The sequence below is a fragment of the Musa acuminata genome, chromosome BXJ1-1 (genome assembly GCF_036884655.1).
Source record: "Musa acuminata AAA Group cultivar baxijiao chromosome BXJ1-1, Cavendish_Baxijiao_AAA, whole genome shotgun sequence".
Taxonomy (NCBI): domain Eukaryota; kingdom Viridiplantae; phylum Streptophyta; class Magnoliopsida; order Zingiberales; family Musaceae; genus Musa; species Musa acuminata.
This window is the reverse complement of record NC_088327.1, coordinates 1,297,440-1,325,000: the sequence shown is the minus strand read 5'-3', so window position 1 is coordinate 1,325,000 and position 27,561 is coordinate 1,297,440. Positions and strand designations below refer to the sequence as shown.

Genomic DNA, 27,561 nt, shown 5'->3' with positions numbered 1-27,561 from the left:
TTGCCTTCCAAAGCTAAGTAAGCATCCTCCTCTCTCCATATCTCCAAGAGTTCCTCTCTTCTTCTCCAAGCTGCTACCTTTCTCTGTCTTTTAGGGTTTTGGTCGAATCCGCTTCAGAGTTTTGGTGTTAATATGGTACCTTTTTTTTTCATCTCAAGACGTTTGTTCTTGTTGGAAAATTTCTGCTTTCTTTTTATGCTGCTTGATTTTGCGGTAAAGATGCAATTTTTTGATATGGAAACCATCCCTGCACCTGCTGCAATCTGGTTCTTGGTGACTCGGTTGTTCTTGGCTTACTGTGCCTGATATCTAGTTGGTGTACATCTCGGCTCTTGATTTTGCCAGAGGGGTTTAAGCATCAAGATGCTTCTTGTACTGTTCATCATTGCATCTCTACATCTGGCCTTGATTTGTGTCTGTCATACTGTATGATTCATGAGTTCAAGAACCTGGTTTTAGTTTAATCATTTATGGCTTGATTTCTTCTTTGTTTTCATGTTTCTTATATAGTTTTGGAGTCTACAATAGGACTGCTGAATGCTGATTTATGTAGATGTTCTAAAAGGTTTACCTTTAAGAATGATTTGTGTCTGGATATCTTGCATTGCTTTTCTTATATTGGTGGTCTTATAATATGGATGTAAGAAAGCTTTGATGTTTCGGACATTAAGCAGATCCGGTCTATCTGACACCTTGAATGGAAAGACTGCATCAGCAACTCCCAAGATCAGCAAAATAGCCAGAAATGGATCCACCAAATCAGACTCTGGGTCGCCTTCTCCTGTGCCTAAGCCAACTTCTCCTGCACCAAAGCCATCCTCACCTGTGCCAAAGTCACGCTCTTCGATCGAGCGATCACTAAAGTCAGCAGAGTCGAAGCCGCCAATCAAAACCGGTCCAACTCCTGAGGTAAGAATGCCGGAGATCGCATAATATGTTTGGTTTCTTGTTGGATTCCTTTGTTTTCGTTTCAAGATCATGTTTTTTATTGCAGAAGCTACAACGAAAATCAAAAGGCTCGGATCTGCAGGCGAAGTTGGATGTCGCTGAGGATGACTTGAAGAAAGCAAGGGAGCAATTGGCTTTTGTCGAGCAGGAGAAGATCCGGGCCATTGATGAATTGAAAGAAGCTAAGAGATTGACTAATGATGCCAATGAGAAGCTCCAAGAGGCAATCACTGCTAAGAAGATGGCTGAGGAGAACCTGGAAATTGAGAAATTTCGGGCTGATGAACTGGAACAAGCAAACGTCGAAGCTGCACAAAAAAGGGAGGAGGATCATCAAAAGGAACTCGAAAGCATTAGAAATCAGCATGCTCTGAGTCCTTCAACACTTCTTTCTGTGACTCGGGAACTCCAGAAGGTGAAACTTGAGCTTGCAAATGCCACTGATGAGAGGAACACTGCTCTGGGTGAAGCGGATGGTGCAAAGAAAGTTGCTGAAATGAATGGAGAGAAGGTGGAGGTCTTGTCCAGAGAAGTGAGCCATTTAAAATCCCTGCTCGATTCCAAGCTGGATAATATGAACAAAGCAGCAGCAGAGATGATTAAGAAGTTGAATGTGGAAATTAATGCTTTGGAATTTGAACTCGAAAGAGCAAAGTCAGCTGAAGAGAAGTTACCGAAGATAGAAGCATTGGTTGGAAAGCTCCGAATGGAGGTTACTGATGTAAAGAAGGCTGAAACAGATGCACGTAAGCAAGTTGATGAATTGAAAAAGGTGGTGGCATCACTAGAAACTAGGCTGAAGGAAGCCAATAAATCGGAGAAAACTGCAATTGAATCTCTTGCGATCACAATGAAAAAAATGGAAGAGGGCACTGCTTTACTGCAAGATGCTGAAACCGAGATTGCTGTTCTTAAAGGGAAGATAGAATCCATGGAGATTAAGGTGGCCAGGTGCAAAAATGATGTCGAGGAATCAGAGAGGAATCTTGATTTATCACAGCAAGAGATAGCAAGCTTGGGAAAGACAGCCGATCTGTTACAAATTGAACTTAGGAAACTGGAGGAAGAGAAACTGCAGGCACTTGACAATGGCAAGGCTGCTGCTTCAGACATTGAGAGACTGTTGGAGGAGAGAAGCAAACTCATTGATGAGCTCAAGATCAGTAAAGTTGAAGGAGAAGAGGTTAAAAAAGCAATGGAAGGTTTAGCTTCGGCATTGCATGAGATGTCCACTGAATCCAGAGAAAATCAAGAAAGGGTTTTAGCAAAGCAAGCTCAAATCGAAGATGCTCAGGGGGAGATAGAGCAGCTGAATTCAGAACTCAAGAACACTGAAGGGAGGTACGAGGTCATGCTTGATGAAGCAAGATATGAGATCGTTTGCCTCAAGAAAACTGTCGAAAGATTTGAAACCGAAACCAGCAATTCAAGCACTGAGTGGCAAACAAAGGAGCTTAATTTCATTCATTCTATCAAAAAATCAGAATTTGAACTTGCTTCCCTCAAGGCCGAAATGGCAGAGGCTGTTGACTCACTCAAAGCAGCAGAGCAAGAAGCACAGGCAGCCAAGGCGGATGGAGTTGAGATGTTAAGCAAAGTGAGAGAAGCAGAATCAGCGGCAACTGCAGCTTATGAAGTGGCAGAAGAAGCAAAGGCTGAGACTTTGCGATTGAAGGAAAGATTGTTGGACAAAGAGAACGAGCTGCAGAGTATCACTCAAGAAAATGATGAACTCCGAATCAGAGAAGCATCTGCCCTACAGAAAATTAAAGAGTTATCCTCATTGCCTGAGGAGGCCATAGCCAAGAGAACTGAAGAATCAATTAAGTTATCAAAGTGTGGAGAGGAATACGACCTACCGCCGAACATTTCTCAGGAAATCAATGCTAATGAGAGTGCAATAGAAAGATCAAATCCAGAAGCACCTTCATGGATGCATGAAAATGGTTACGAGGATGACCAAAAAACAGAGGAGAATGAGAAAGGAAGCCAAATTGATGAAGAGGAAGATCACGTAGATAAAATGACCAAGGATTTAGCATCAGAAAAGGACCATGAGGCAGAATCACTAGATGATGATTCAGAATCTAAGATGGATGGTGGTAGCTATGAAGACATAAATGGTATGACAGAGAGCATGGACTTGGGATCAACCTCACCCACCAAGAACCAGCAGCAAAAGAAGAAGAAAGCTTTGCTGCACAAGTTTGGGAACCTGCTGAAGAAGAAGGGTAGCCACAAAAGCCATAAGTAACTTTGGAGCTCCATTAAAGGTATATCACATTCTGCTGTCATATTGTATTGTGCTTTGAGGCTTCCACATGGTTTGGATTTTTCTGATGCTCACATTTATTTTGCTAGACTTTTCTGAAATCCTGTCACCACCATAACATTGTAATTCTGTTTGATGAGAATTGCACTTTAGATTCGCCTCTCAATACTAATAGAGAAAGCACACATGGTGCATCTTTTACATCCAATTAACTCCATGTAATTGTTCCCTCACAATGCTTCATGGTAATGGCTTTCTTTTCTCATTTTGCTGTTCATGGTGCTTGATGTTCCTCACAATACTCCACTTGTTCTTGAAGTCCACCATCTGATACGTTTTGATTGCCTGCAATCCACAGATTTAATATCTGCCATGTATATGACTTCGAGTCGAGAAAAGTAATAGGCTAACATTTGAATGATTCATTTACTGATCTGATCTGCAGCATCCACACACAGATTTGAGGAATCTTCAAACTGCAGGCTTTCGGAGGCTTGTAGCTGTGAGCTGGTCAATGTGACGAGTCTTCTTTTGGCTCTTTTTTAGCCCTGCCACTGACCACTTCAACCCTTCTCTCTGTTTGCTGGGATGTTCCAAAGATTCTGCAGCACCCTTCTTTTTCCTAGAAGAACTAAAACTATATCAGATCAGTAAGCTTGAGACAGAATCCAAGAAAGAGTAAAACCCCTCTCTCTCTCTCTCTCTCTCTCTCTCTCTCTAAAAAGAAGGTAAAGCTTCACTGCAGCAGAATGAATCCAAGTGCCAGAGTCCAACCAAATCCAAGTCATGTCAACTCCCAACAATAAAGAATTCATGAAATGAAGCCCTGCCTAGTGAGAAGTGCTTCCCAACCCTGTCCTTTTCTACACTGCCATGGTCACAGGAGAGAGCTTTAATGAGTCTGTTACTGTTGATTGTCCTCAGTACATTTATCTATCAATTGAAAGCCCTACTGCTTTGAGAATTGAAAGCTAAGCTTGATCATGGTGAATCCATTGTCTCAACTATGCTGCATAAGGTGTCACTATCCATATCAGACATGTCACAGCAGTCATCACCATTGCTGTGCTCTGCATAGAGCCCAAAGTAAATTGACATTAGTTATGTCAAGTTGATCAAAATGGTGACTGATGCAGGATGAGCTCCATGAAGAAACCAAGAAAGCAGCATGATGTCTGACATCTCATATTACCATTTGCTGCCTTGCTATTTGCCTGCAGTGCCTGAGGGACTGCTACAACAATGCCTCTTTTTTCTTCTTTCCTTGGTTTGCTATTGCAGAAGCTATTGATGTTTGATAGATGCAGTGTGAGATATGGAAGTAGATTTCAATCTTATGTTGTGAGCTTGGCCACATTTCTTGTATCATCTTTCATGCAACTTCTGTTAAAGAAAAACAGAAAAAAAAAAATTTCTTCATGGTGATGGTCTTATTGTTGTAAACAATTCTTTTTAGCAAAAAAGCTCTTTTTCTCTCTCTCATGTTTTATCTTTTTTTGGTTATGTTTAAAATGTCATAGAAAAATAGTTTATAGCTTTCGAGAAACCAAATTATCTCAGCGTCACGGTGTATAATTATAATTATCGTATCGATAGCTCGAAAGAAATAGACTTTCCTAATGAACAAATTAATTTTGGTCTATTGGACGTTTTAGAATTTAGACTACACATCCTATTCTACTTAAACAATAAATGACATTGGATTATTCATCATCAAGCTATCTAATAGCAATCATACCTCTAAGCCCTTCAAGCTCATCAACCAACTAGTTTGAAAGCTCACCTAATACCCTAAAACAGCTCCTGTGGTTAATGATATCAAAAAGCAATGGCTTGCTAACCCTATGAAATTATCAATACCCATCAATGTGTAATTGTCTATTTCTTTAAAAGCATTAAATATCAATTGCCATTTGGTACTCCTGCTGAAATGATCTTTTTTTTTCTTTTTTGAAGGATAATAGCAATAACATCATCCTCCCCTCTTCACCACCCATTTCAAATAAGACTAAGAGTATTACCATGAAAGTTTGAGTTAGCAAATCTAATATTTCATTATATATATATATATATATATATATATATATATATATATATATATATAAGATAAATAATAAAAATGAGATTCAATTTTAGGACTTACTGTCACTAGCCAAAGTCTCTACTAAATAACATAACATATATTCTCAAAATTTACAAGATGAAATTTCCTTAATAAATGGATTAAAAATCATCCCCGAATAAATATTTTAATATACTTATGCATATCAAAAAAATTATTTGTTCAAAAAAAAAAAGAGGATAAACATTAAAAATAGGATATTATTTATTTTTTGTTGTTTATTTTAGTGTAGAGAAACAAATTTAAAGGTTTCATGTGAGATGCTAATGAGAGAAGAAGTGAGGACAAATGAGGCATATAAGAAGAATTCAAGCAACCCAATGATTGCTTTGCATTCCCACATTTTTTTACCATGGAAATATGTTCATCGGAGATGTGGAGATTGTTGAAGCTCACTTCCCATCCAACCAACACTCCCAAAGGAGAAAGACACCAAAGTGAACAAAGGAATCTTTCCACAGATCAAAAAAAATCTTACAAGGACCCCTTTTTTTTTTATTTCATATTATTCTTTTTTTTTTTCCTTCACATAAATTTTTGTGTGGACCCCATTCTCACTTGTCACCACTAAGTCTTCCTTTTTCACTTACCTTCAAAACCTAACCCTAAAGCAAGGTATAAATAAATGTTATTTATGTGTCGCTACATCGGTACATAAATTTATAAAAGAAAAATAATAATAATAATAATAATAAAATATAATTAGATACATATTTGACCGAGTCAACAATATGAAAGCCACGTTGGATCAGAATTCTACATGTTTGTTTTGACCACATGAGAAATTGACTTTTAGGCGAAATCATGGCGAGGACCAATGAGTTCGAGCCAACTCAGTCAAAACCGGAGCTAAAGGCCAAGGCAGGCGTCGGCCGAAGATGAACGGCGGCTACATGTCTTCTGTTGACTCGGTCACGCTGACCGACGCAAACGCAGTGGTAGCTCGGTGGCATGCCGACTCTCTGACACGAAGAGCCGACCTGAAAGTCAAACCACCGCGTTGACTTTCTGATTTGATAGTAAAGATGTACTTTTATTTTAGATTGTTTTTTATTTGAGGAGCCATTTTCATGTTATTAAAAAATGGCACATTAAACGAAAAAAAAATCTTTTTTTTCCCATCAAATCATCAGTATATATTTTTAAAATTAATTAATTTTCTCTTTTTCTTTTTCTTTTTCTTTTTTTTAGGGTTTTTTTTATTGATGTGGGAAAAGTTCCAAATGTGAACGCCACACGGTGTGAAGGAATCACACCAGCGGTACATACAAAAGATAAAGCGGAGAGCCGTCGCTGACCGGAAAGCCGCAATTAGTAGACCCAACCACCGCCTCCGCTTCGATCCTGGCCGTCCATCTCGCTTCATCGCGTTTTAGTGACGAGAAAACCCTCACCGTTGAGCTCAATTGACTTCCCTATCCGTAGCACACAAACTGTTGTGATTGTACAGAATGAGAAGGGCAGAAAAGGTAATTACAAATTTTGGTTTGATTATTAGCTACGACGTTCGTCCTCTTCCTACTGCTCATCTCCTCCCCACCCCCTCCCCTCTCTCTCGCTCTCTCTCTCTCTCTCTCTCTCTTCGTCTCCTCTGATCTCTCTCAGCCGCTGGAAATCGTCGCTCCGTCGACGGAATACCACCCTTTTTCGCCGGAATTTGCCGCTCCGGCTGTGTTCGGGCTTCCTTTTCGGGAGAACTCTGTGTTGCTGGCTCGTTGGGTCGTCGGGAGGGAGGAGACGCTTCGATCTCGCGTGGGTTTGGGCCGTCGGAAGGGGAATGTGGGTTCCGATCTCGAGTCCGGTTTAGGATCCCGTGGAGATTCTTGGATTCGGGCGGAGGGTGACGCGGATCAAGAAAGCGGCGTGCGATGGTAAGTCGGTGAGGCGGGGTTTCTTGGTACCGGTTTCTTGATTCCGTGCGCGCTTCGTGCTCTCCTCGTTTCTCTTCGATTTGACATTTGGTATTCGCTCTCGTGGTGTTGATTTGCGGGCAAAGACTAATGCGTGAAACTTTTCTTCCCCCTTCTTATCCCGTCTCTTGGCTTTCTTCTAGGAGTCCAAGTCTGTGGTCTTTCCTTCAGTAATCTCTCCGAATTTTGGTTGCTTTCTCTCTTATCTAAAAGCAATGCAGATTAACACGCCCTAAAGATGGTTGTGTTCCGGCATTTCTTGACATTCATCTGCAAGAAGTTGTTGGTTTAGGAAAGCTGTCTGTTTTAACTGTTTGTTAGGTAAGAAAGTTTGGAACAGTGCCGATTTGAGAAAGATTTGGTATTATTGTTCATAATTTATTGTCTTGTTTTCTTGCGAGTACTTGGTTGCTGTGGGAGTTTGTCGACACGCCAAATAAAGGAAACACATCAGGGGCATAGGTTCATGTGAAAACAGGTCGCACAAAAAAATTTCGATCATCAATTTTGACTGCCTAACTCTTCTGTAGATAAGGCTGGAATCTTGAAAGGAACCAACCATTCGTGATATGCTTCAAGTTGGAACAACGACACCCAAGAACACCACACACAATAGGGTAGAAGAGAGAAGAGAGAGAAACACAATAATCTGTTTTACATGTTTGGCTGATACTTCTATGCCCACGGGTGAAATTAATGAAGAGAACTTCATTAAAGTGGAACAAGGTATGACAATGGTGTAGAAATCACCAGAGTGCAAGAGCATCCCTGGCAAAACCACAGCTTCTCACAGAACTCCCAATGTATAGGATGAAACAAATGTGTTTCTTTTGGACACAGGATGGTCAGGGCCAAGCCAACCAAGATGTCCTATCTTTAGTACTCTAGAATATGGGGCTGATTAAATGCAAGAGTTCGTAATGTATGGTTACTGAGTTATAAGACAAACTTAATTGGGCTTTCCAGAAAGGTGCTGGCGATTAGAAGCGTGTGGTGAAATTTGAAAGATCTAGATTGGATGTACTTTAAAAACAAAGAGAATAGAAGGAAAGACTAATGCGTATTCCACTGCAGTGTCTTGAGGAAACTTGCCATCTAAATCTTACAAGTTTGTACTAGATTAAGGAAACATCTTTGGTTATATCATGTTGCCTAAGAAGAAAAAAATCTTAGCAACATTTGATTATAACTGCAGTGAGTAATTTTCACATAAATGATCGATAAATCTATATGATGAGTCATTGTTATAGGTAATGCAGGCTAGGTGGTAATCAATGAACAATTGAAAGCAAACTGTTTGACTAGATTAATTTAATGCACTGTTTTGAATAGGATTTGTTTTGGTCAGTTTCTAGTGGAATTCTTCTGGTAAAATGTTTTCTATATACCCTGTTATGCAAGAAGCAATCTTATTTAGGTGTGAACTTGACAATTAATTTACAGACATCTCTCTTTCTCAGCATGAAACCAAAGAAATAGTGGGATAGATTACTGATAGATTATCTTTATTTCAGAATTATCAAACATGACATACTGAAAGGGGAGTCAGTTAGCTCATGATAAACCAAATACATCCACTATTTTCAACTTCATAGGTAGAAGTAATATACTATTATACTTTTGACTTACTAGAAATTAAAATGTTACGCTGTCAGCACTAGTGTTAAGACCACAGTCAATGAACCTTGATTTTTTTGGTGTAAGAGTTCATAATATCTGTGTCTGAGCTCAAAGAAACAAACATTTGAATCTAGATGTCCTATTATTTTTTTTGGTCTTACTTGGGTTTCCTAGTCGTACACCTTGAATTCATTGTTTCTTCCCTTTAAGAAGATTTCTTATCATATGAATTATGACATATCATGAAACTGCTTGAATAAGCTGGATTGTTCTATGCCTAATAGTTGGAAATTGTATTGGTATTTTTGGAAAGTTGATATTCTCTTTTAGACATTGTTACTAAATTCTGTTAAAGATGCAAATTTTTTTTTGACCATGCAGGCATGCTTGTCATTGCTATATATGTCCCAGGTTTTGTATGGGAGATGCCTTAGACTACTTTACCATTTGGTTTCCTCAATCACTGAATATAAAAGATCCAGATTTGCATGTTCTGCTAATTGTAGGATTGTGTATTTCATGTACATCTTTCTCACATTTGGAAACCTATGTGGTGCAATACTGATTCATTGAGCTAACAGTTTCCCACTGGCTCTATTCCCTTAATTAACAGGGCTGAGAGAAGCACATGCTTGGATAGAGATACTGAAATTCACCGAGAGTCACCAAGGCATAAAACATTTCAAAGATTGAACTTGAGTTGTTCCTCAAGTCACAGATGATGCCAATATGATGACAAGAAGTGGAGGGGATGCTTTAAGAACATCCACATCATGGGGAACAGGAACACGTAGAAGTATAGATGAAATTCCTCATTTAAGCAGTGCTAGGAGGGAAGCTTTTTCAAAGCATGAGTTGGAGAAATTCAACATATCTAATTTAGAGTGGATTAATGATATTCCAGAGTGCCCTGTTTTCTATCCAACAAAAGAAGAATTTGAGAATCCATTAGATTATATTCAACAGATTGCTCCTATGGCTTCTAAATTTGGTAATGTTCTTTTTTGCATATGCCTTTTGAGCTAGCTTTATGCTCAGCATAGTACTGTGTGGTATGTAAATTTGTTTCAATTGTCTTTAGAATTTAGGTGAAATGGACATTCTTGCAGGCAAATTTCATATAGCTCTTGCAGGTTGAAGCCTGCACTTTATCTTGTTAGTTATATGTTTATTTTTTAAGTTCAGTGAAACACATTCTTACTACAAATATGGGACATATATGAGTATATTACTTCTACATATGTCAGGTCTTTTTTGATTGAAAATTCCAATATTATATTTTACTCTCACATCTGATAAGTGTATGCCAAGGGGCGGCTGCCTTCTTCTCCAAATTTTGTTCTCCATTTTTGTGAAGATTTTCTTTATCCATGCAGCAGGCCTCTCTTTTCTTCATTATTGAAACTCTTGAGTTGAAACCTCAAGTCATGCCATAATATCATATTTCAGGTATATGCAAGATAGTTTCACCCTTGGTTGCCACAGTACCTGCTGGCATTGTTTTAATGAAGGAGAAAGCTGGATTCAGGTTTACTACTAGAGTGCAGCCTCTCCGGCTTTCTGAGTGGAATGCAAATGACAAAATCAGCTTTTTCATGAGTGGAAGGTTAGTGACCATCCAAAGTGAGTTTCAAAAGTTGATAACCTGTACTTTTTCATAGCTCCTGGGCATTGACTTTTCAGAAATTATACATTTCGGGAATTTGAGAAGATGGCAAACAAGATATATGCTCGTCGATACTCTAGTGCTGGATATCTCCCAGATAAATACTTGGAAGAGGAGTTCTGGCATGAAATTACCAATGGCAAGATAGAAACTGTTGAGTATGCATGTGACATTGATGGTACTGCATTCTCATCTTCTCCCAGTGACCAACTTGGAAAAAGCAAGTGGAATTTGAAGGTGACATCACTATCCTCTTTAATCATCTGAGATGTTTCATTTTCTGTTCAACTAATGGAAGAATCTGCACTGACGTCACTTTCAAAATGTTTAAGCATAGTTTGATAAATCTTTTATCCAATAAACATGGAAGTTCTGAAGGGTTAGGCTTACCAAACTGATATAGGAGGAGAAGTTATGTTTGAACTTGTCCAGAATACTTGGTACCATCAGACATTTGACTTTGTAGAAGTGTGTGTTGTGGGTCAATGTACATCTCATCAGACCAGTTACAGGCAGTGTTTTTATTACGCGCTTGGGTCTCGAAACACCTCGGGGCGAGGCGATTCAATCAAGCGCCACTCAGGCCAGGCGTATGCCCCAGCCAAAACTGTAGCGACTCAGCCTGGGTTCAATCCTAGGTGACATATGATACCCGTCCTCCGCCCCAGCACCCCCACCCCCTCATCCCCCGCACCCCCACCCACTCATCCCCCCTCCCCCACCCCCCCACCCCCCCCCCCCCCCACACGCCGCTGCATGCCCGATCTAGTGAAACCCTACCACTTCGTCTGCAGCTATCAACACCATCTGTAACCTTGTTCGTTGCTAGTTCCATCTTCCTCTACAGCCTTTCGTCGATTACTTCTCCATCTCCTTTCTTTCTCAATCGGAATATATATTTTTAAAATTTTAATATTCAGGAGTGTCTTGTTTCGCTTAGAGCACTTAGCGCCTCGGGCATTTTGGGACTGGCGCTTAGCGCTTCTAAAAACATAACTAGGTTTGGAGCAGTGATTTAAAAAGCGCTAGGCGCCAAAAGGCGCCAAGGTCTAAAAACGCCCGAGGCGCTAGGCGCCAAGGTCTAAAAACGCCCGAGGCGCTAGGCGCTCGCCCAGGCGCTTGCCCGAGCGAAGCGAGGCGCTAAAATATAAAAATATATAATATAATTAATAAATATAATTATTTAAAAATTTAAATAAAAATATGTTATTAAATTAAGAAAATCTAAGATACAAAATCGCAATGTCACATTAACAAAAAGTTTCAAAATTCAAAACAATAAAATTTTACATCAAAGTCATTTATGTTGAAACCTAGCAATAATTTCAAATAAATAAAAATTAACAACATTAAAATCAAAATAATATATTATTAATCTATTAACAGTATTGAAAATTAATCATTTCAAAATTCAAATAAACTTAATATTAAGAGTATACTGTATATTGAGCCTGACGGAGAAACGAGGAAGCAGCGACGGCAGCGGCAGCGGGAAAGGGAAAGGGAAAGGGAGCGGGAGGCGCGAGCAGCGACAGCGGCGAGCAGCGGTAGCGGGAGCAGGAGCGACGAGCAGCGAGATCGGGATCGGGATCGGGAGCGAGTTAGGGTTAGGTAAGGGTTATATCGGTTTAGTTGGTTCGATTGAACCAACTAACAACCGATCCAGGACCGAACCAGACCTAAAATCCTGGTTCGGTCACTTGGTTTACCCAGGCGCTCGCCCGAAGCGCCCAGCGCCTAGGCTCGGGCGAGCGCCCAGGCGGCGCCTGTTTGAAGCGCGCCGCCTGGGACATTAGCCAGGCGCTCGGGCCTCGCCTCGCCTCGCCCAAGCGCCTAGGCGAGCGCCCGAGCGCCTTTTTCAATCACTGGTTTGGAGTCATTCTGAATAACATCATGCAGAATTTTGTTTTCCAATACATTACATTCTACTGGTTGTGGGAATACTTCAAGCCCGGCTTCTCTCATGCAGACTGTAATGTTTTGCACCTCGTGTTTTAAAATATGATGTCTCTCTCACAGTGATTTCAATAGGCGCTCGGGCGCTCGCCTAGGCGCTCGGACGAGGCTAGGCGAGGCCCGAGCGCCTCGCTTCAACGAGGCGCTCGCTCGAGCCCAGGCGCCGGGCGCTTCGGGCGAGCGCCCGGGTTAAACCAGGCGACCGAACCAGTGTTTTACGTATGGTTCGGTCTCCGGTGCTTTAGTTGGTTCAATCGAACCAACTAAATCACCGATAGGCTCCCTCTCACGATTTCCCCGACTTCCCCAACCCTAACACTCGCGATTTTGCCGTCGAGATTTCTTCTCCGTTGTCGTTGCTCTCTGCTGCCGCTACCACTGTCGCTACTTGCCACTGCCACAATCGTCGCTCATCGTTGTTGTCGTCGCTCGCCGCTCGCAGCTCCCGCTCCCACTCCCACACCCGCTGCCGCTCGTAGCTCCCGTTGTCGTTGCCTTAGCAGCCTCGGCCTTCTCACGCTCTTTTCACTATACTGTTAACAGTATATTAACAGTTAACTGTATACTAATAATAGTATTTTTATTTATTAGATTAATAATATATTATTTTGATTTTAATACTATTAAATTTTATTTATTTAAAATTATTGTTAGGTTTCAGAATAAATGGCAAGTGTACAGAGCAACTCAATAGATTTGATGTAAAATTTTATTATTTTAATTTTTGAGACTTTTTATTAATATGACATTGTGATTTTGTATTCGATTTTCTTAATTTAATAGCATATTTTTTATTTAAATAATTATATTAATTATATTATATATTTTTATATTTTAGCGCCTCGTTTCGCTCGGGCGAGCACCTAGCGCCTCGGGCGTTTTTGGACCTTGGCGTCTTTTTTGCGCCTAGCGCTTTTTAAATCACTGCTCTCTCACCATTTTGCACTTTGTCTAGGTAGCCTTTTATATATACGACTTTGGGACACCAATAGCCATTTCCATATGGTTGTGAACCATAGCTGGTTTTTGTTCTTGTACTTTAGTAAATTCAATTTACCTTTACAATTTTATCTCTATACAATAATTTGGAAATAGTCAATTTTTGGTTGCTCAGTATAGAAGGTTCCCTCTTCATCAACAGTAATTTTCTATCATTGCTTTCAGTGGCTATCTCGGCATCCCATGTCCATATTGCGCCTCCTGGAAGCAGCAATTCCTGTAAGTAATTAATATCTGAACCACTTTGAAAATCCTTTTGGCCAATTTCTTGTCAAGTCAAATGATGTTATTGCTTCCTATATTCTTATTGCAGGGAGTTACAGACCCCATGCTCTACATTGGGATGCTATTCAGCATGTTTGCTTGGCATGTGGAAGACCACTTCCTCTATAGGTATTCAAAATCATGCAAAGATTTTAATTGATGCTCATCTGTTGTTGTTGTGACAGCGGAATTTGTATTTAATGTTGAAAATTAAATTCTCTTGACAGCATCAACTATCATCACTGTGGAGCATCCAAAACATGGTATGGGGTGCCAGGTCATGCTGCTTATGATTTTGAAAAGGTGGTTAAGGAGTGTGTATATGCTCATGATCTCTTATCTTCTGAAGAAGATGATGCTGCATTCAGTGTTCTTCTAGAAAAGACAACAATGTTTCCACCTACTATACTATTAGAAAAGGGCATTCCTGTATGTAGAGCCGTACAGAGACCTGGTGAATTTGTTGTAACATTTCCACGAGCATATCATGCAGGCTTCAGTCATGGTGAGAGTTTAATGGGGTGGCTGCTTAAATTTGTCTTCCATATATCATGAATATGCTATATATACATTCCTAGACTGGTATGCATTTGCTTTTCATAAGTTGAAATTTTGCAAGCATTGCTGTAGACATTCATACATGCATATATAAACATGTGCATAAATCTGTATGTTTATGTGATGCATGAATATATACACATATTGTTTTCCAGACATGCCATAAAAATTTCAAACTTCAGGTTTCAATTGCGGTGAGGCAGTCAACTTTGCAACTGGGGGATGGTTTCCATTTGGTGCTGCAGCTAGCAAGCATTATGCATCTCTTAAACGAAGCCCTTTACTTCCGTATGAGGAGCTTCTCTGTAAGGAAGCAAAGTTTCTTGATGATAGATTGTCAAATGCAGATTCTTTAAATTTCGTACCATCCAAACATTTTTCCTCCCAAAGCTCCATAAAGATTTCTTTTGTGTTATTAATTCGGTTCCAGCACCATGCTAGATGGGTGTTGATGAAATTTGGTGCATGCATGCGCCTATCTTCGGATGTAATTGGGACAGTGCTTTGCAGTATATGCAGATGTGACTGCTATGTATCTTATTTTCAATGCAATTGCAACTTGCAACCTATCTGCCTTCGCCATGGTAAGGACGAGTGTGATCTGACTTTTTGTTGATCGTATTTCTTGGTGTACAAGTCTGACTGTTGGTTGTTGTGAAATTTCAGTCATGGAAAGAACTCATTGCTCTTGTGGTGGTAAATGCATTGTCTTTTTGAGGAAGGACCTTGGGGAATTGGAAGCTTTAGCACAGAAATTTGAGGAGGAGGATGGTATACTCGAAGCGGTTGAGAAGAAAAACTTGCTTCATACAACTGAAGATGGATATAGTCCATATTGCAAGATAAAATTTGTTGAAACCCCTGCAATTGCAGAAAATGCTGAGCTTTACACACAAGATTTAACTTGCATCTCACAGAAAGAAGACATTTTATATGGTTCTCCGGTACAGATTTCCTCTGATTCCTCAACATTGTCATCTTCTATTGGACTAGATGACGGTTCCTCTATGGACATTGATGTAAGTACTGAATTCAATCAATGTTGATTTTCCATCATTTTTCAAGGATGTTCGAGTGTTTCTTTCCTATTCTTGTTTTTCTTTGATGCCTCGGATGTAAAATTTGGCATTTCTCTGTGCAGGATTGCGGAAAGTCCAGAAGAGCAAATCCAACTGACTGTTCTGTGAGGCTTTCAGGAAAGGAATATGGTTCTCCGCAATTAATTCGATCATCTGATAAATGTGCAACTGACTATAATGCTGGTACCCGTCGCACTGCTTTTCTGCAGGACAGTGATGACGAATCTGACTCGGAAATCTTCCATGTAAAACGCAGGTCTTCCATGATCATGGTAAACAGATCTGCCAATAACTCAACTAGTCAAAGGTTTCCTGAACAGCAGGTAATTACATGAATATCATAAAATTCAGCAATCTTAATTTAATAATTTTTAAATATACTTGCATTTGATTTTTCCTTTTTCATTTGCTTTTTCAACAAGTCAGACATCTATCATTAACTTGTGATGATGGATATTGAGCATCCACAAAAGTGTTGTTACCTTTTAATTAACCTGTACTCTGTCTTGGTATGCTCAGTAGACTTTTAAGTCCATGTATTGCAGTATTCATGGTTCATTGTTCTGCACTAAAGGATAACTACCTACTGGTTGACTTTTAGTTGAAAAAATTATGAAAGAAGACACAATAGATGTTAGACACTATCTAGATGATGATCAGCTTGAGTAGAGATTGAGGATCAAACAAACTGGAAAGTCTGTGTCAAATTGAAAATATGCTGGAAAGGGAAAACAAAAAGATCTATTTCAGTCCTGGTAGAAAAATTGTCAGGTCAAGAATTATATAAGGTAATGCCGAAAACAGATGCTTTCAGATGGATGTAGTGAATAGGAAAATGTCGGCGGAGGAGGAAGTTTAGGTAGCACAGATTGTGGTGGTTTGGTCTTGCATCCGGTGTGATTTGTGCTCCTTAGATCTTTTGTCATGGCTAATTAACAAAGTAATCATTATCTTAATTGGTTTTCTCATCTTGGTCCATGAGTACTAAAAGAACATGCTTTTGTCCTGCCAGGTGCTTAAACGATTGAAGAAGCTTCATCAGGGGGGAGGATCTGCACATCTGCCTTAAACTAAACCGGATTATCACCAAGGGATAAAAGAATCCTAGAGGGGATTATTTTGTAATTAGATTAAACCAAAATAGCCATAAAGAGCCCTGAGTGTCCATCAATCTGATGGGGCAGTACAGAGGTCCACAATTGGAAATGCTTAGTCTAAGCAGCATAGTTTGGACTTTGCATCAATCAAGCATCGAGTCTCCAACCCTTTTCCTGACTTGTTCAACATAACAATTCTAACTGGGCTGTAGCTTCTGAAATTAGAATAGGGGGCTAAGAATTGATGAGTGACGAAAAACAATTGTCTGGGAAATCGCATTCGAGTAACTGATTCTTTGTTCAGGTCTTAGGTTGAGGTTCTGTGCTTATAATTCCTGTCCCTTGTTGACCGGGGGATCCTGTAAGAGGAGGTTTGATGTTTAAAAGTGTACATTTATTCATTTATCAACTACTGAAAGTGGACATTTCCACTGTGTTGTAGGTCACTATTCTGCTATTCCTACCTCTTATTCATGCTATTGTTCTTACAGCTTTAGCACTTAATAAAATGCTGAGGTTCTTGTTTCAACTTTCTAGTCCATTAAAATTCTCTCTTTTTTTTTTCCTTTTAACTTTTATGTTGGTTTGTTCTTTTACATATAATCAAATATCAAATTAAATCATGGTACTGTTCCACCCTCCAATAGCATTGTGAAGTTTCAACTTCCAGAAACTCTTCTCTAAATTAGATATCATATCTTGTTTACAAATGTGACCACTATCATTGGTTTCTTGTTTAGAAGCTAGTGTAGGAAGTTGACATGTTCCTTGATTGTATTTTTCATCAGTTTCTTGATGAAGATACTGTAAGAGGCCTCTTAGGGATTCATTTAAGAGGGCCCTTCTACTGTTGACAAGTGTGAAACATGTAATGTCAATTTCCTCTTTCCATTTATCATTTGCTGTTGCTTACCATTTTTGGATAAATAGGAATATAGAATGTTACTAGTACCAGAATGCAGTCTGATAGGAACAGGCCCATTCACATGATTTAGTTGGAGAAGACATTATTAAAGAAAGATGCTAGGTAGGCATCTTTATGCATCTGTGTCTATACACACGTAGGTATATGAATGATGCAAGGTTGAATCACAAGGATGGGTGACATAACAGGTGACTACTAGACATCTGTTGGATGTGTGTATATGTTAGTTTCATTTTGTTTGCTTTATTATATCCCAGTCTTTTTGTAATGTTAACTCTTTTTATTTCACTTATTTCTATGTAAGTATGAGGAGGATCAATATATGCAACCTTATTCGTTTCTGTGATATATATATATATATATATATATATATATATATATATATATGTGTGTGTGTGTGTGTGTGTGTGTGTGTGTGTGTTAAGGTTGATTGATACTGATGGATAATCTATTGAACTTTTATATGTTCATTTTGTATCTCCTCTTTTTTTATATTAACTCTTTGTTCCAACTGGCAAACGTTCTTTACTGATAACAGATAATTGGTATGTCAATAAGGCTGGAACCTCTTGTATGATTCTTTGAGAGAGAGAGAGAGAGAGAGAGAGAGAGAGATCGGTTTTCATGGGACAGCAGTGATTGGTTTCTTCTCCAATGGTGTCTCTTTTATGCCTTTCCACAACCCAATTGTCCTTTGATGGATACAAAGGAGGTGTAGGGATACCATCAAAAGGAAAAGGAGAGGTGTTAAAGGAGATTGGAAGAGAGTGTAGTACCTCTAGTTTAGGCCCACTGTGAAAACAGTAGAAGACTTGAATTGATTCATGGGACTAGATGTGTGTATTATACTATTATTATTAACTTGGTCTCGGTCATTTCTAAATTTCACATGGTTAAAGGCACATAGCGGCTGGCTTTATTTTTGGAGCTGGTGGATCCAAATTTGCTTCAAGGTTTTTGGGTATGGATCCTCACTTTTGATGTGCTAAAACTCATCAAACTAAGGTATGGGCCATGGATTTGTCATACTAATTATATTTACCAAACCATCATTGGATCCAAATCCTTTCTGAAAATATGGGTATGGATCCGTTCCATTCAAACCCGGATATCTCTGCCAAGTATCTTTTGTTTGTTAAATATCTGATTGAGTTCATGAGGCCATCCAATGCACTTTTGCACCTTAACATGTATGCATAAACAGTCTATGAATCATTTGGATGTTACTGCCTGTTCCTTAACCTTCCAACTGAAGCTTCGCCCTCATACATGATTCCTTTCTGCTCTTTCTTTTCTGCTGCTTTTGGAGCCCAAAAGCTTTTCATGACAGTGTGTTTCTGCAGCCAACTCTTTACCAGCACAGCTTGGAAGAGAGAAAGAGAAATGGTGCAATTGAACCTAGATTTACAATGATGGTGGACACCATCTGACTTAATTTATGGTCTCATCCGCACCTTTTTGGATATGTAGAATATATGTGAGATATAGCTGATCATTCCTACTGAGGCAGGAATAAAGGGGCTCCAATATCTCCTGCTTTTTAGTTTTTGGGGAAGGAATAAAGCCTACATACAGTTAGTAAGTAAAGAAACCTTAAGTCTCCACACTTTTCTTGCTTTCAGATATTGGTCAGGTGTCCAACTGGGGCCATGTTGTGCTGCACTTGGAATCACATGAAAACTTGTGCTGCTTAGATATGTAAATCTTTCTTGAGTTGTAGGGCCTCTGAGCTAGTAGTATATGATTAGGGCAAATGATGTATGGACCATGTTCTGGTATTAGGATGAGATAGATAATATTGTTTCCTGGTAATGTGGTTTTAGTTTTGATTGAAGTTTGTTCTTTGTCAAAGAATCAAGCAAAGCATATGTCATTGTGCTATGTGCTCTCCCTGGTGTCAATCTTTATTCTGGGCTTAATACTTTTTTATCATCATTATACCTCATTTAGATGTGACTGTATGAACTACATGCATTGTTTATTCTATCTTGGGTAAAAGTTTAGTACCTGATGCCCTTAAATCTTCCATCCAAGAAAGATCGAGACACATGTGAGTGGGGAATTCTACAACTAAATGTCATGGAGGATGACCTCCTTGAAAGGGATCCATCTTTTCTCCATGGGACCCCTTGTTTGGCCTTGCTTTCATTTGATGGGCATGGATGCACACAGACCAAACATTGGAAGCAACAAGACAGAGCTCTTGTCCACACAAAACAGCTTGTGAAGAGGATGAGAACAAAGGCAAGAAGAGGTCCAGCTTTTGTGTATCAATGGACCATAAAAGCCATGAAAGCCACATGAGCAGCAAGGTGAGGGCAACAACTGGTCCTAGGTGTCTTGTGATCCAGGGATTTCTCTCAGGGCTGGTCATGAAAGCCACATGAGCAGCAAGGTGAGGGCAACAACTGGTCCTAGGTGTCTTGTGATCCAGGGATTTCTCTCAGGGCTGGTGCATGCTTCCCACCTCCCCCCAAGACCTGTCATTAGCACATTGATGTGGCCAGCTGCAATTGACCCATCATTTTAAGCGACTAATTAGGCGAACCGACGGATTAAATCGCGATCGGATCATCTGTGTGGATTAAGATGGTTTTGTATGGATTGAGAATTTTGATGTGGCTGAAGAGAGGACAATCAAAGCAATTTATGTGCACTCAAACAAGTGCATGAGCAATCAATCATGCTTGCTTCCATGTCTAACAGAGATGTTCTCCCAAGTTTTCATCTTAGAAGCAAGCAAGCCAGCCTCAAAGGATCAGATCTGTTCTTGTACAATTTTGATATGACTTGAACTTGCCCACCAAATTCATCTTCAGCCAATGCATCTGACTTTGCCCACCATGTTCAACATGACAAGATTGATATTGTAAATGACCCTTCCTTGTGTTGAGCTAGATCATTGTCAATGGCAATAAATGTCAAATGTACACTCTGATGAAAATTATAAATGTGTTGTATCTTTTCACAAGAATCAACAGTAAGTCCCCACTGTGATGGTAACCTTTTTCTAACATTTAATCAAGTGCAACCCCCAGTTTATAGTGATGCAGATGCATGAAGAACAAAGGTGAAAAGGGGGCTTATGGCTTAAATAGATGAGACTGGAATATTGGTTTGGTCAATTGTGAATGTCTTCTAAATGATGAACAACAGATTCACCTAGCATGATGCAAATCCTCCATTGGATGAGAACAAACAGGTGGAGGAAAGTGGAATCATTAGTATTATTGATCTGGACAATGATTTATATCTGACCCAACCCATGTTTTTATAGGAGCAGTTCTAGACAATATCTAGCCTCTCACTTGTTTGTTCTTCATGACCGATACTGCTAGTAGTTAGCCTCCATCTATTATTCCTGTCTGCCATGAACTACTGGCATTAAATATACCATAATACACCTTGAATGCAAACCCTAGGTGTGCCTTTACCATGACAACATCTTGAGAGTTTTCTTTGTAAATGCTGTACGATAGGCAGCATTTTCATTTCTGTCTGACATTTTACCTAAGTCAGCTTCTTTTATTATTGATGTGGATATGCATTGATGATCTCCACCAGAACTTTGACCTTAGCAAAGCATCATGTTGTTGCTCAAAGCTAAACTTGATTATGTTATTCTTTAAATGAAAAAAAAAAGACTGATATCCATTTGTTATAGGAAGTGTATTGAGATTTGGTACTCTTCCATCTGCTTCTGTCTGCTGATAATGGAATCACATGAAGGTACCACCAGATGAAAACATAGAATTGTGTAATGTAGACAAAACCTAATCAAACTTTGAAGCTCAAGTTAGTAATTACTTGGAGATTCCTTCTTGGGTCTCACCAAGGGCATGCTATATATAGGGAGAAGTAACATATTAAATGGCACCAAATTTATCTGAGGTGGTCAAGTGCTACCTTCTTTCTTAACCCTTCTTTAACTAACATTCATTTCCTTGAGATTAATGTCTTTAGGTCCCCAAGAAGGTCAACATTGAGTGGAGGACAAGTATAATAACAATAATAATAATGATGATGATGATATCTTGACATGTTTGCCCTCATCACAGCTTGAGACCTTCTTGGAGACCCACAGCAGCACTCTTATCCTAATCATCATCCTCCCCTCCTCTTCACCCCAGGAGGAGAGTTGACATTGATTGGTCACTTGCCACACAGTCTCCCTCCATCCATGGCATGGATGTGGAGAGCCAAGCTTTGTAGTGCTCAAGGATCAGTTCTTGTTTCTTGATCTCTGGCTTGTGGCCTTGAGACCTTGTCCTCCAACCAACAGCAACTAAATTGGCACCAAAACAGAGATGGAGACTTCCAATGCTGTGTCATTAATTCTAGCTTGTTTTCTAAAGCTATGTGGTCTCTCCCAAGCAACATGTAGTGCCTTTTCTCTCCCCATTGGGATCCCCATGCTACTACCCTCATGGATATAAAATTGTTGTGTTCTAGGGTTGAGAGAGGGGTCTCATCCATATGAAGGAAGATATTGTGCTGCCACACAGTTGTGCATCAAATTTCAAAGGAGGGGCAAACCTTTTTGTCAAACAAGAAAAGACTACAGGGGAGGAGAGTGTGAGTATTATTTATTGTGGTAGCTCCAGTGTGGAAGATACTGTGGGTATTGGGAATGAAGGTTTAGGGTCATCTCTTCCATCCACTGCTAACCCTAGCTGAGGCAAATAAGACTCTGTTGGCTACTGAACAGACCCATATGATCATGTAGACCAAATGGGCACTGAAACCAGGGAAAACCAACCAGCAACTTCAGATGCAATCAAAAGCTTTTAGGGTTTTCTTCTGTAAGCCATTTTATGTGTATATATAATTTTGTATTATGAGGGACTCAATACCTCAGTATCTAATAATCTTATCCTCTTATTTAGATTTCGGAATTGATTTTCACCTTATACTACGTTTTGTTGAGTAAGGTATCGAAGGCGAATAATATGAAGTAATAAAAGTAATTGATTATAAATTGGTTATGCTAATCCGACTTAGCTCATTTTTTAAATTTGATCGTGATCATTGAATCTGTAGGCCTGATCATTGAATCCTCATACTAGAAAAAAAACTCTAATATGATTGTGTCTTTTCTCTTATGCTTAAAGTAATTAAGATTTTAAATGGATTTAGAAATTGAATGTGAAAGGTTAGAGAAAAAAAAAAACAAAGCTTATATATATATATATATATATATATATATATATATATATATATATATATATATATTACAGAGACCCCTATTTATAACATGAAATTCTTAATCATTTTACGACGATAGGTAAATATTCTTCAAAACACAAGTGATTTAGAGAATATTTTATATTAAAATTTATGAGGTTATGGTGAGCCATGATGGTTTATTCTAACATCTTTAGATAGAATTGTACATTTTTAGTTTTGATTAGTTGAAATAATTCAGATAGTCCATATAAATTTTTACCCTCTCCCCAAAATTCTCATCAAATGGTTTAAATCGTCATCAAGTACTCATTACCAAAACTTGAATGGCTTAAGATATCATATTTATATTGAGATCATAAAGCTGGCTGATCAATGTGAAACTAAATGTAATATATATATATATATATATATATATATATATATATATATATATTACCATTACAACTATTGCTATCATAAACTTGATAGATTAACACTAAGATGTACACAAAGGTAACCTAATGAATTGATCCTTGGTGCTACTATGAAGTATGAACTCACAGGGTCAAGAAATCTTAGCTTAATTTTTGTAGTTCATCTAGCAATTAGGTTGGTGGCTTTTAAGATGATGAAAGATCACAAGAAAGCAGCATGCAGAGAAAATAATGCTTACTAATGAAGTTTGTTCATCTATCATGATCAATGTGCCTATCAAGATTAAGAACCACAGTGTGGTGATCTGCTATTGGATTCATGGCAATTAGGATATCCAAATTCCAAGTTTATCCACAAATACATGCAAGAAGAAGGAGATCATCTCACAAGCTAAATCCTTTGTACCAAAAGAGGTAATTTGCTGCTTCTGCAGTTTGCACACAAAGAACAAGTCTCTCTCTCTCTCTCTCTCTCTCTCTCACACACACACACACACACACACACTCGAGTGTCACTTTCTTGGACAAAGTAAGCTACACAAACCAAGGAATTCAAGCTTTCTCGCTCCAAATCTTACCTATTTACCTCCACATCTTCCATGCTAACACTGCATACAACCAACTCATACATCAGAACTTCTTTGGACTGTAACACCATCATTCCCAGACAAATTCCTCTACATCATACCCATATGAACAGGCTTCTTATTCCACACACAAGCCAGCAAGTACATCTACCTCTCCCTTAACCTTCACCACAGCAGGAAGAGAAGAGCTCAACCAGAAGAGAAGAAGAAGAAGAAGAAGAAGAAGAAGAAGAGATCTGAAGTGTTGGAGCAGAAATTAATGGAGCTGTTTCCAGCACAGCCAGATTTGTCTCTCCAAATCAGCCCACCCAACACCGCACAAGCATCTGCTTGGAGGAAGGCTGATGAGAACATGGACTTAGGGTTTTGGAGCAGCAGCAGCAGCTACAACAACAGGAAGAGCATCACCGGCCCTTGCACAGCCATGGCCGGTGATACCGCTTTCGGCCTCTCCTTAGCGAGCCCCGGCGCCACAGACTGCAGCAGCGCAAGGGACAGCCTGCTTCTCCGTCCCCATCCTCACTACCAACACCACCACCTCCACTTCCACCACCACCACCACCCGCTGCTGCAGGAGGCTGGGTTTCGCGAGGACCTCGGCGTGCTGAAGCCCATTAGGGGAATCCCAGTCTACCAGCACAAGCCTTCCTTCCCTTTAGTCCCACTGCATCAACAGCAGCAGCAGCAGCCGTGTGACTCTTCTTCCACCTCTAATTTCTCTCCCTTCGCTGCAACACAAGGCTTGTCGAGATCACGGTTCCTGCCGACGAGGTTCCCTGGAAAACGGAGCATGAGAGCGCCGAGAATGCGGTGGACGACGACGCTCCACGCCCGCTTCGTCCATGCCGTGGAGCTGTTGGGAGGGCACGAGAGTACGATCTACTGCTGCTCCTTTCCTTGTCTCAATTATCTCTTCTTCCCCGATACTGGCACAATTCAGGTGGACGAAGCGATCTGACCTTTCTGCCATGACCGTCTCTTGTTGTTGGAGCGCAGGAGCCACGCCCAAGTCGGTTCTCGAGCTCATGGATGTGAAAGATCTCACCTTGGCTCATGTGAAATCTCACTTGCAGGTAAGCAAAGATGACGGCTTCTTAGAACATCCAAATCAATCTTTTGATCTGCAAGATTGGGCTTTTGATCCTCTACCTCCAAATCATCTTTGCTTTTTTATTCGTTCCTTTTTTTTGGCTGTTGATGGACAAAAAGACCATGAGGATGTTTGATCATGGAAATCGTTTCTCTCTCTCTCTCTCTCTCTCTCTCTCTCTCTCTCTCTCTCTCTCTTTGTGCGGGGGAGCGCTGCAGCAGCTTTTGCACATGAAGCAGAAAACACGCTGCTGCAGGGAATGGGAAGGGATCGACACAAAGACAAGAGAGAGGGAGAGAGAAAGATAACACTACCATACATTCAACTCCTGAAGGTTGACAAAGATGGAGTACAATCTACAGCAACTCTGCATAATTACATGTAGCTAACCACATCAAAGACAAAAAAACAGGAGGAGCTGTTAGCTAGAAATGCTTTCTTCTTCTTCGACATAAATTGCTCGTTCATGATCATGATTCATCTACACGCTCATGACTGCAGATGTATCGGACTGTCAAGAACACGGACAAACCAGCACTTTCTTCAGGTAACAAACAGCCACATATCACCTCTTCCATCACGTCTGACGAATAGGTCGCTGCTTCTTCGATTCGAGCATGCTCCAAGTTCATCGCTGCCTTTTGTTCTGTAGGCCAATCCGACGGGTTCGAGAACGGGTCAACCGGAGAGATCTGTGACGACAATTCACCCGACAACCCAGATCCACGTGGACCGGGATCGACGGCGGCGAAGACGATGCAGCATGGTGTCGGTCTCTGGAGCAATTCTTCGAGGTGCCGATAGGTTCCTGTCTTCACATTCGTTCTTCTTTATCAGTAGTTTGCATTAGCAACCAAATCGCCGGTAACCGTGTGCATGGTAACATAAATGCCGATCAAACTGCTAACACGGTGCTGAATCACCTTCACCAAATTCTTCTATTCCTCTCGAGGCTAACTCGTTCTCAGAATCAGTGGCATAGCATACTAGGCGTAGAGTTGGGACATGTTGTTTGGGTAATAGGCTTGCATGTATAGATATCTGAGTTACCACTTGAGATCCTCTTTCCAGTCCAGGAGACCTATGCGGCAAGTAAATGCCGTAAAAGATGTGCGGCAAAGGTACTCGTAACATGTCAGGGGAAGGTTGAAAACCGAGTCTTTGGATTTTGAATGCTCCAGCGTAAATGACATGATGCGTAGGAAGAGGTGCGTGACACAAAAAAGCACAACACTCTCTCGTGTGATCCAAAAGGAAACATATCGCTGCATGTTCATGACATCAATCAGCTTTCTGCAATTTCTTGCGTCCATCGTTTACCTTTTCCCCTGCCAAACAACAAAGTAAAGCCCAAACGTTCATTACTGATGCTATTTTGTTCATGGCTGCCTACTTGTTTGATTACTATTCTATTCCTTCGAGTGTGGTTTCTGATAGCCAGTGGACAGGATCAAAGTTTGCTTCTCATCGAAGTCATGGGAGGGAGCAGCACACGATGATATGGCTAAGAATGCCTATCTAATTTCCCCTTTCCACCATCGATCCTATGGAACCTTTAGGTTGCTGCTTTAGCTTTCCGCTATTGATCTTCGCACAAGTGCTGGGAAACGGCAGCATGCATGTCATGGCTTTGTTCCATCTGTCGAGGATCTCATGAACATTTGAGCCTTCCTTCATGATGATGCTATGATCCGTGTTCAGTAGTTCAGAAAAGACCCAACTCTCTCATGCCAAGACAAAGGCTCATCTGAAAAGAACTGTACCTAAAGTGACAGATGATGCCGTGCCTTCTTTTTGTTCTCTGAGGCTCGAGAATGGCCCCTCCATCATCTCATGTGGGCATATTTTCTCTCTCTTTTTGACGAACAAAGGTTAAGCCATTTGAAGCTTCCTTGCAGCTTCTTCCCGAGAGGCTAATTGGCAGTGACATCTAAAAGAACTCGTGATGAACATTTTTCCTATCATCATACTCTTGACTGCCTACAGCTGACACTGATTTCCATGTTCTTTTTGCGGCAGGGGTGGATGCTTTACCGGCACGCCTGGCGAATCTACCGCAGGGAGTATGCATTTTTTGTTCAAGGTATACACCAGCCGAATTGCCTCGACTAAATAGAGATATGAGCTCCATCACCGTCGAGCTGATGCTAAGCTGCTTTTTGTTTTCTTTCCTGCAGAAGGACCTGCGGTCGAAAAGCTTGGAAATGTATTCGGATATGAACTCATCATGCCTGTCGGAGACATTGAGCTCAAGCATGCCCAATCTCGAGTTCACCTTGGGGAGGTCACAATGACCTAAAAGGACACCAAGTATTTGTTGCCAAATAAAGTGCTCAAAAGAAGGAAAAAAAAAAAAAGGTAAAAGGAAAGTGAAAGTGACAAGAGACACCCACCACCGAGGCGAAGGCAAGAAAAAGGGAGAAGAGAGAGAGAGAGAGAGAAAGTATGTGGCCATGTCTGCTGGGAAGCAAATTAATCTACAGCTACGCTCTCCACAATGACATCAAGTGTTTGTTTCCCTATGGCTCGGGACGCATTATATATATATATATATATACTCTTTTTTCTTGCTTTCTTAAAAGCCAAAAAGTCCAGCCTTGGTTCATTCTCATGCGTGTGCACATGCTTTTCTTTGTGTTCTCCCGAGAAAGGGAGAAGAGGAGGCAATCACGAAACTAAGCATCCTCCAACACACGGATGAGACGGTGCTTTACTATAGTCAATGAATGTTAGAATGACTAGTGCTCATGATTTTGCTGCTAAGAGCAGCTCTGTTAAAGAACTTGCGGTCGCAATCATGTGGTAAGAATTCCTTCCTCCATGGTGATGAAGGGCGGCTTTGATTTTTAACTGGTTTCTGTCTTCGTT

The 27,561-nt window shown here is 40.2% G+C and overlaps 3 protein-coding genes across 6 annotated transcripts in view; all 3 read left to right on the top strand.

Moving 5' to 3' along the window:
- LOC103980453 (WEB family protein At3g02930, chloroplastic-like) overlaps positions 1–4,585 on the top strand; it is a 4,802-nt gene extending 217 nt beyond the window's left edge. The window contains exons 1-4 of one of the 2 annotated variants that reach the window (XM_018822474.2): positions 1–17; positions 675–909; positions 995–3,221; positions 3,666–4,585. The exon at positions 1–17 is cut by the window's left edge and continues 217 nt beyond it. In XM_018822474.2, the coding sequence (XP_018678019.2) occupies positions 1–17; positions 675–909; positions 995–3,202 (2,460 nt within the window). In that variant the 3' untranslated portion in view covers positions 3,203–3,221; positions 3,666–4,585. Of the gene's footprint in view, positions 18–674; positions 910–994; positions 3,629–3,665 lie in introns of those variants that run through there. The other variant, XM_009396886.3, reaches the window with a different exon arrangement.
- Positions 4,586–6,900: 2,315 nt separating this feature from the next.
- Positions 6,901–17,020, top strand: LOC103980462 (lysine-specific demethylase JMJ13). 2 transcript variants are annotated; one of them, XM_009396898.3, is made up of 11 exons: positions 6,901–7,213; positions 9,486–9,863; positions 10,322–10,478; positions 10,556–10,775; positions 13,659–13,712; positions 13,807–13,886; positions 13,985–14,262; positions 14,498–14,899; positions 14,982–15,334; positions 15,457–15,717; positions 16,407–17,020. In XM_009396898.3, exons 2-11 carry the CDS (start codon positions 9,602–9,604, stop codon positions 16,461–16,463), a joined length of 2,124 nt encoding a protein of 707 aa, XP_009395173.1. In that variant the 5' UTR covers positions 6,901–7,213; positions 9,486–9,601; the 3' UTR covers positions 16,464–17,020. The 2 variants fall into 2 exon arrangements, with proteins under 2 accessions (XP_009395173.1, XP_018673664.1); XM_018818119.2 differs by lacking the exon at positions 6,901–7,213 and adding an exon at positions 7,456–7,573 and having other exon boundaries at positions 16,407–16,598.
- A 6,594-nt stretch (positions 17,021–23,614) lies between these two features.
- LOC135582140 (probable transcription factor KAN2) lies at positions 23,615–27,215 on the top strand. Of its 2 annotated transcripts, none has more exons than XR_010476168.1 (6): positions 23,615–24,475; positions 24,600–24,676; positions 25,195–25,240; positions 25,346–25,497; positions 26,713–26,776; positions 26,871–26,933. XR_010476168.1 is itself a non-coding variant. In XM_065080270.1 (6 exons), exons 1-6 carry the CDS (start codon positions 23,863–23,865, stop codon positions 26,985–26,987), a joined length of 1,059 nt encoding a protein of 352 aa, XP_064936342.1. In that variant the 5' UTR covers positions 23,620–23,862; the 3' UTR covers positions 26,988–27,215. The 2 variants fall into 2 exon arrangements, 1 of the variants encoding a protein (XP_064936342.1); XM_065080270.1 differs by having other exon boundaries at positions 23,620–24,475; positions 25,346–25,487; positions 26,871–27,215.
- Positions 27,216–27,561: the final 346 nt, after the last annotated feature.

Bases quoted from the DNA above. Each gene is read 5' to 3' on its own strand.
- LOC103980462 (XM_009396898.3), top strand. From the start codon at position 9,602: ATGATGACAAGAAGTGGAGGGGATGCTTTAAGAACATCCACATCATGG. The intron at 14,900-14,981 runs GTAAGGACGAGT...GTGAAATTTCAG, and splicing joins ACCTATCTGCCTTCGCCATG to TCATGGAAAGAACTCATTGC. The intron at 15,718-16,406 runs GTAATTACATGA...TTGTCCTGCCAG, and splicing joins AAAGGTTTCCTGAACAGCAG to GTGCTTAAACGATTGAAGAA.
- LOC135582140 (XM_065080270.1), top strand. From the start codon at position 23,863: ATGGAGCTGTTTCCAGCACAGCCAGATTTGTCTCTCCAAATCAGCCCA. The intron at 24,677-25,194 runs GTAAGCAAAGAT...TCATGACTGCAG, and splicing joins ATGTGAAATCTCACTTGCAG to ATGTATCGGACTGTCAAGAA. The intron at 25,241-25,345 runs GTAACAAACAGC...TTTGTTCTGTAG, and splicing joins CAAACCAGCACTTTCTTCAG to GCCAATCCGACGGGTTCGAG.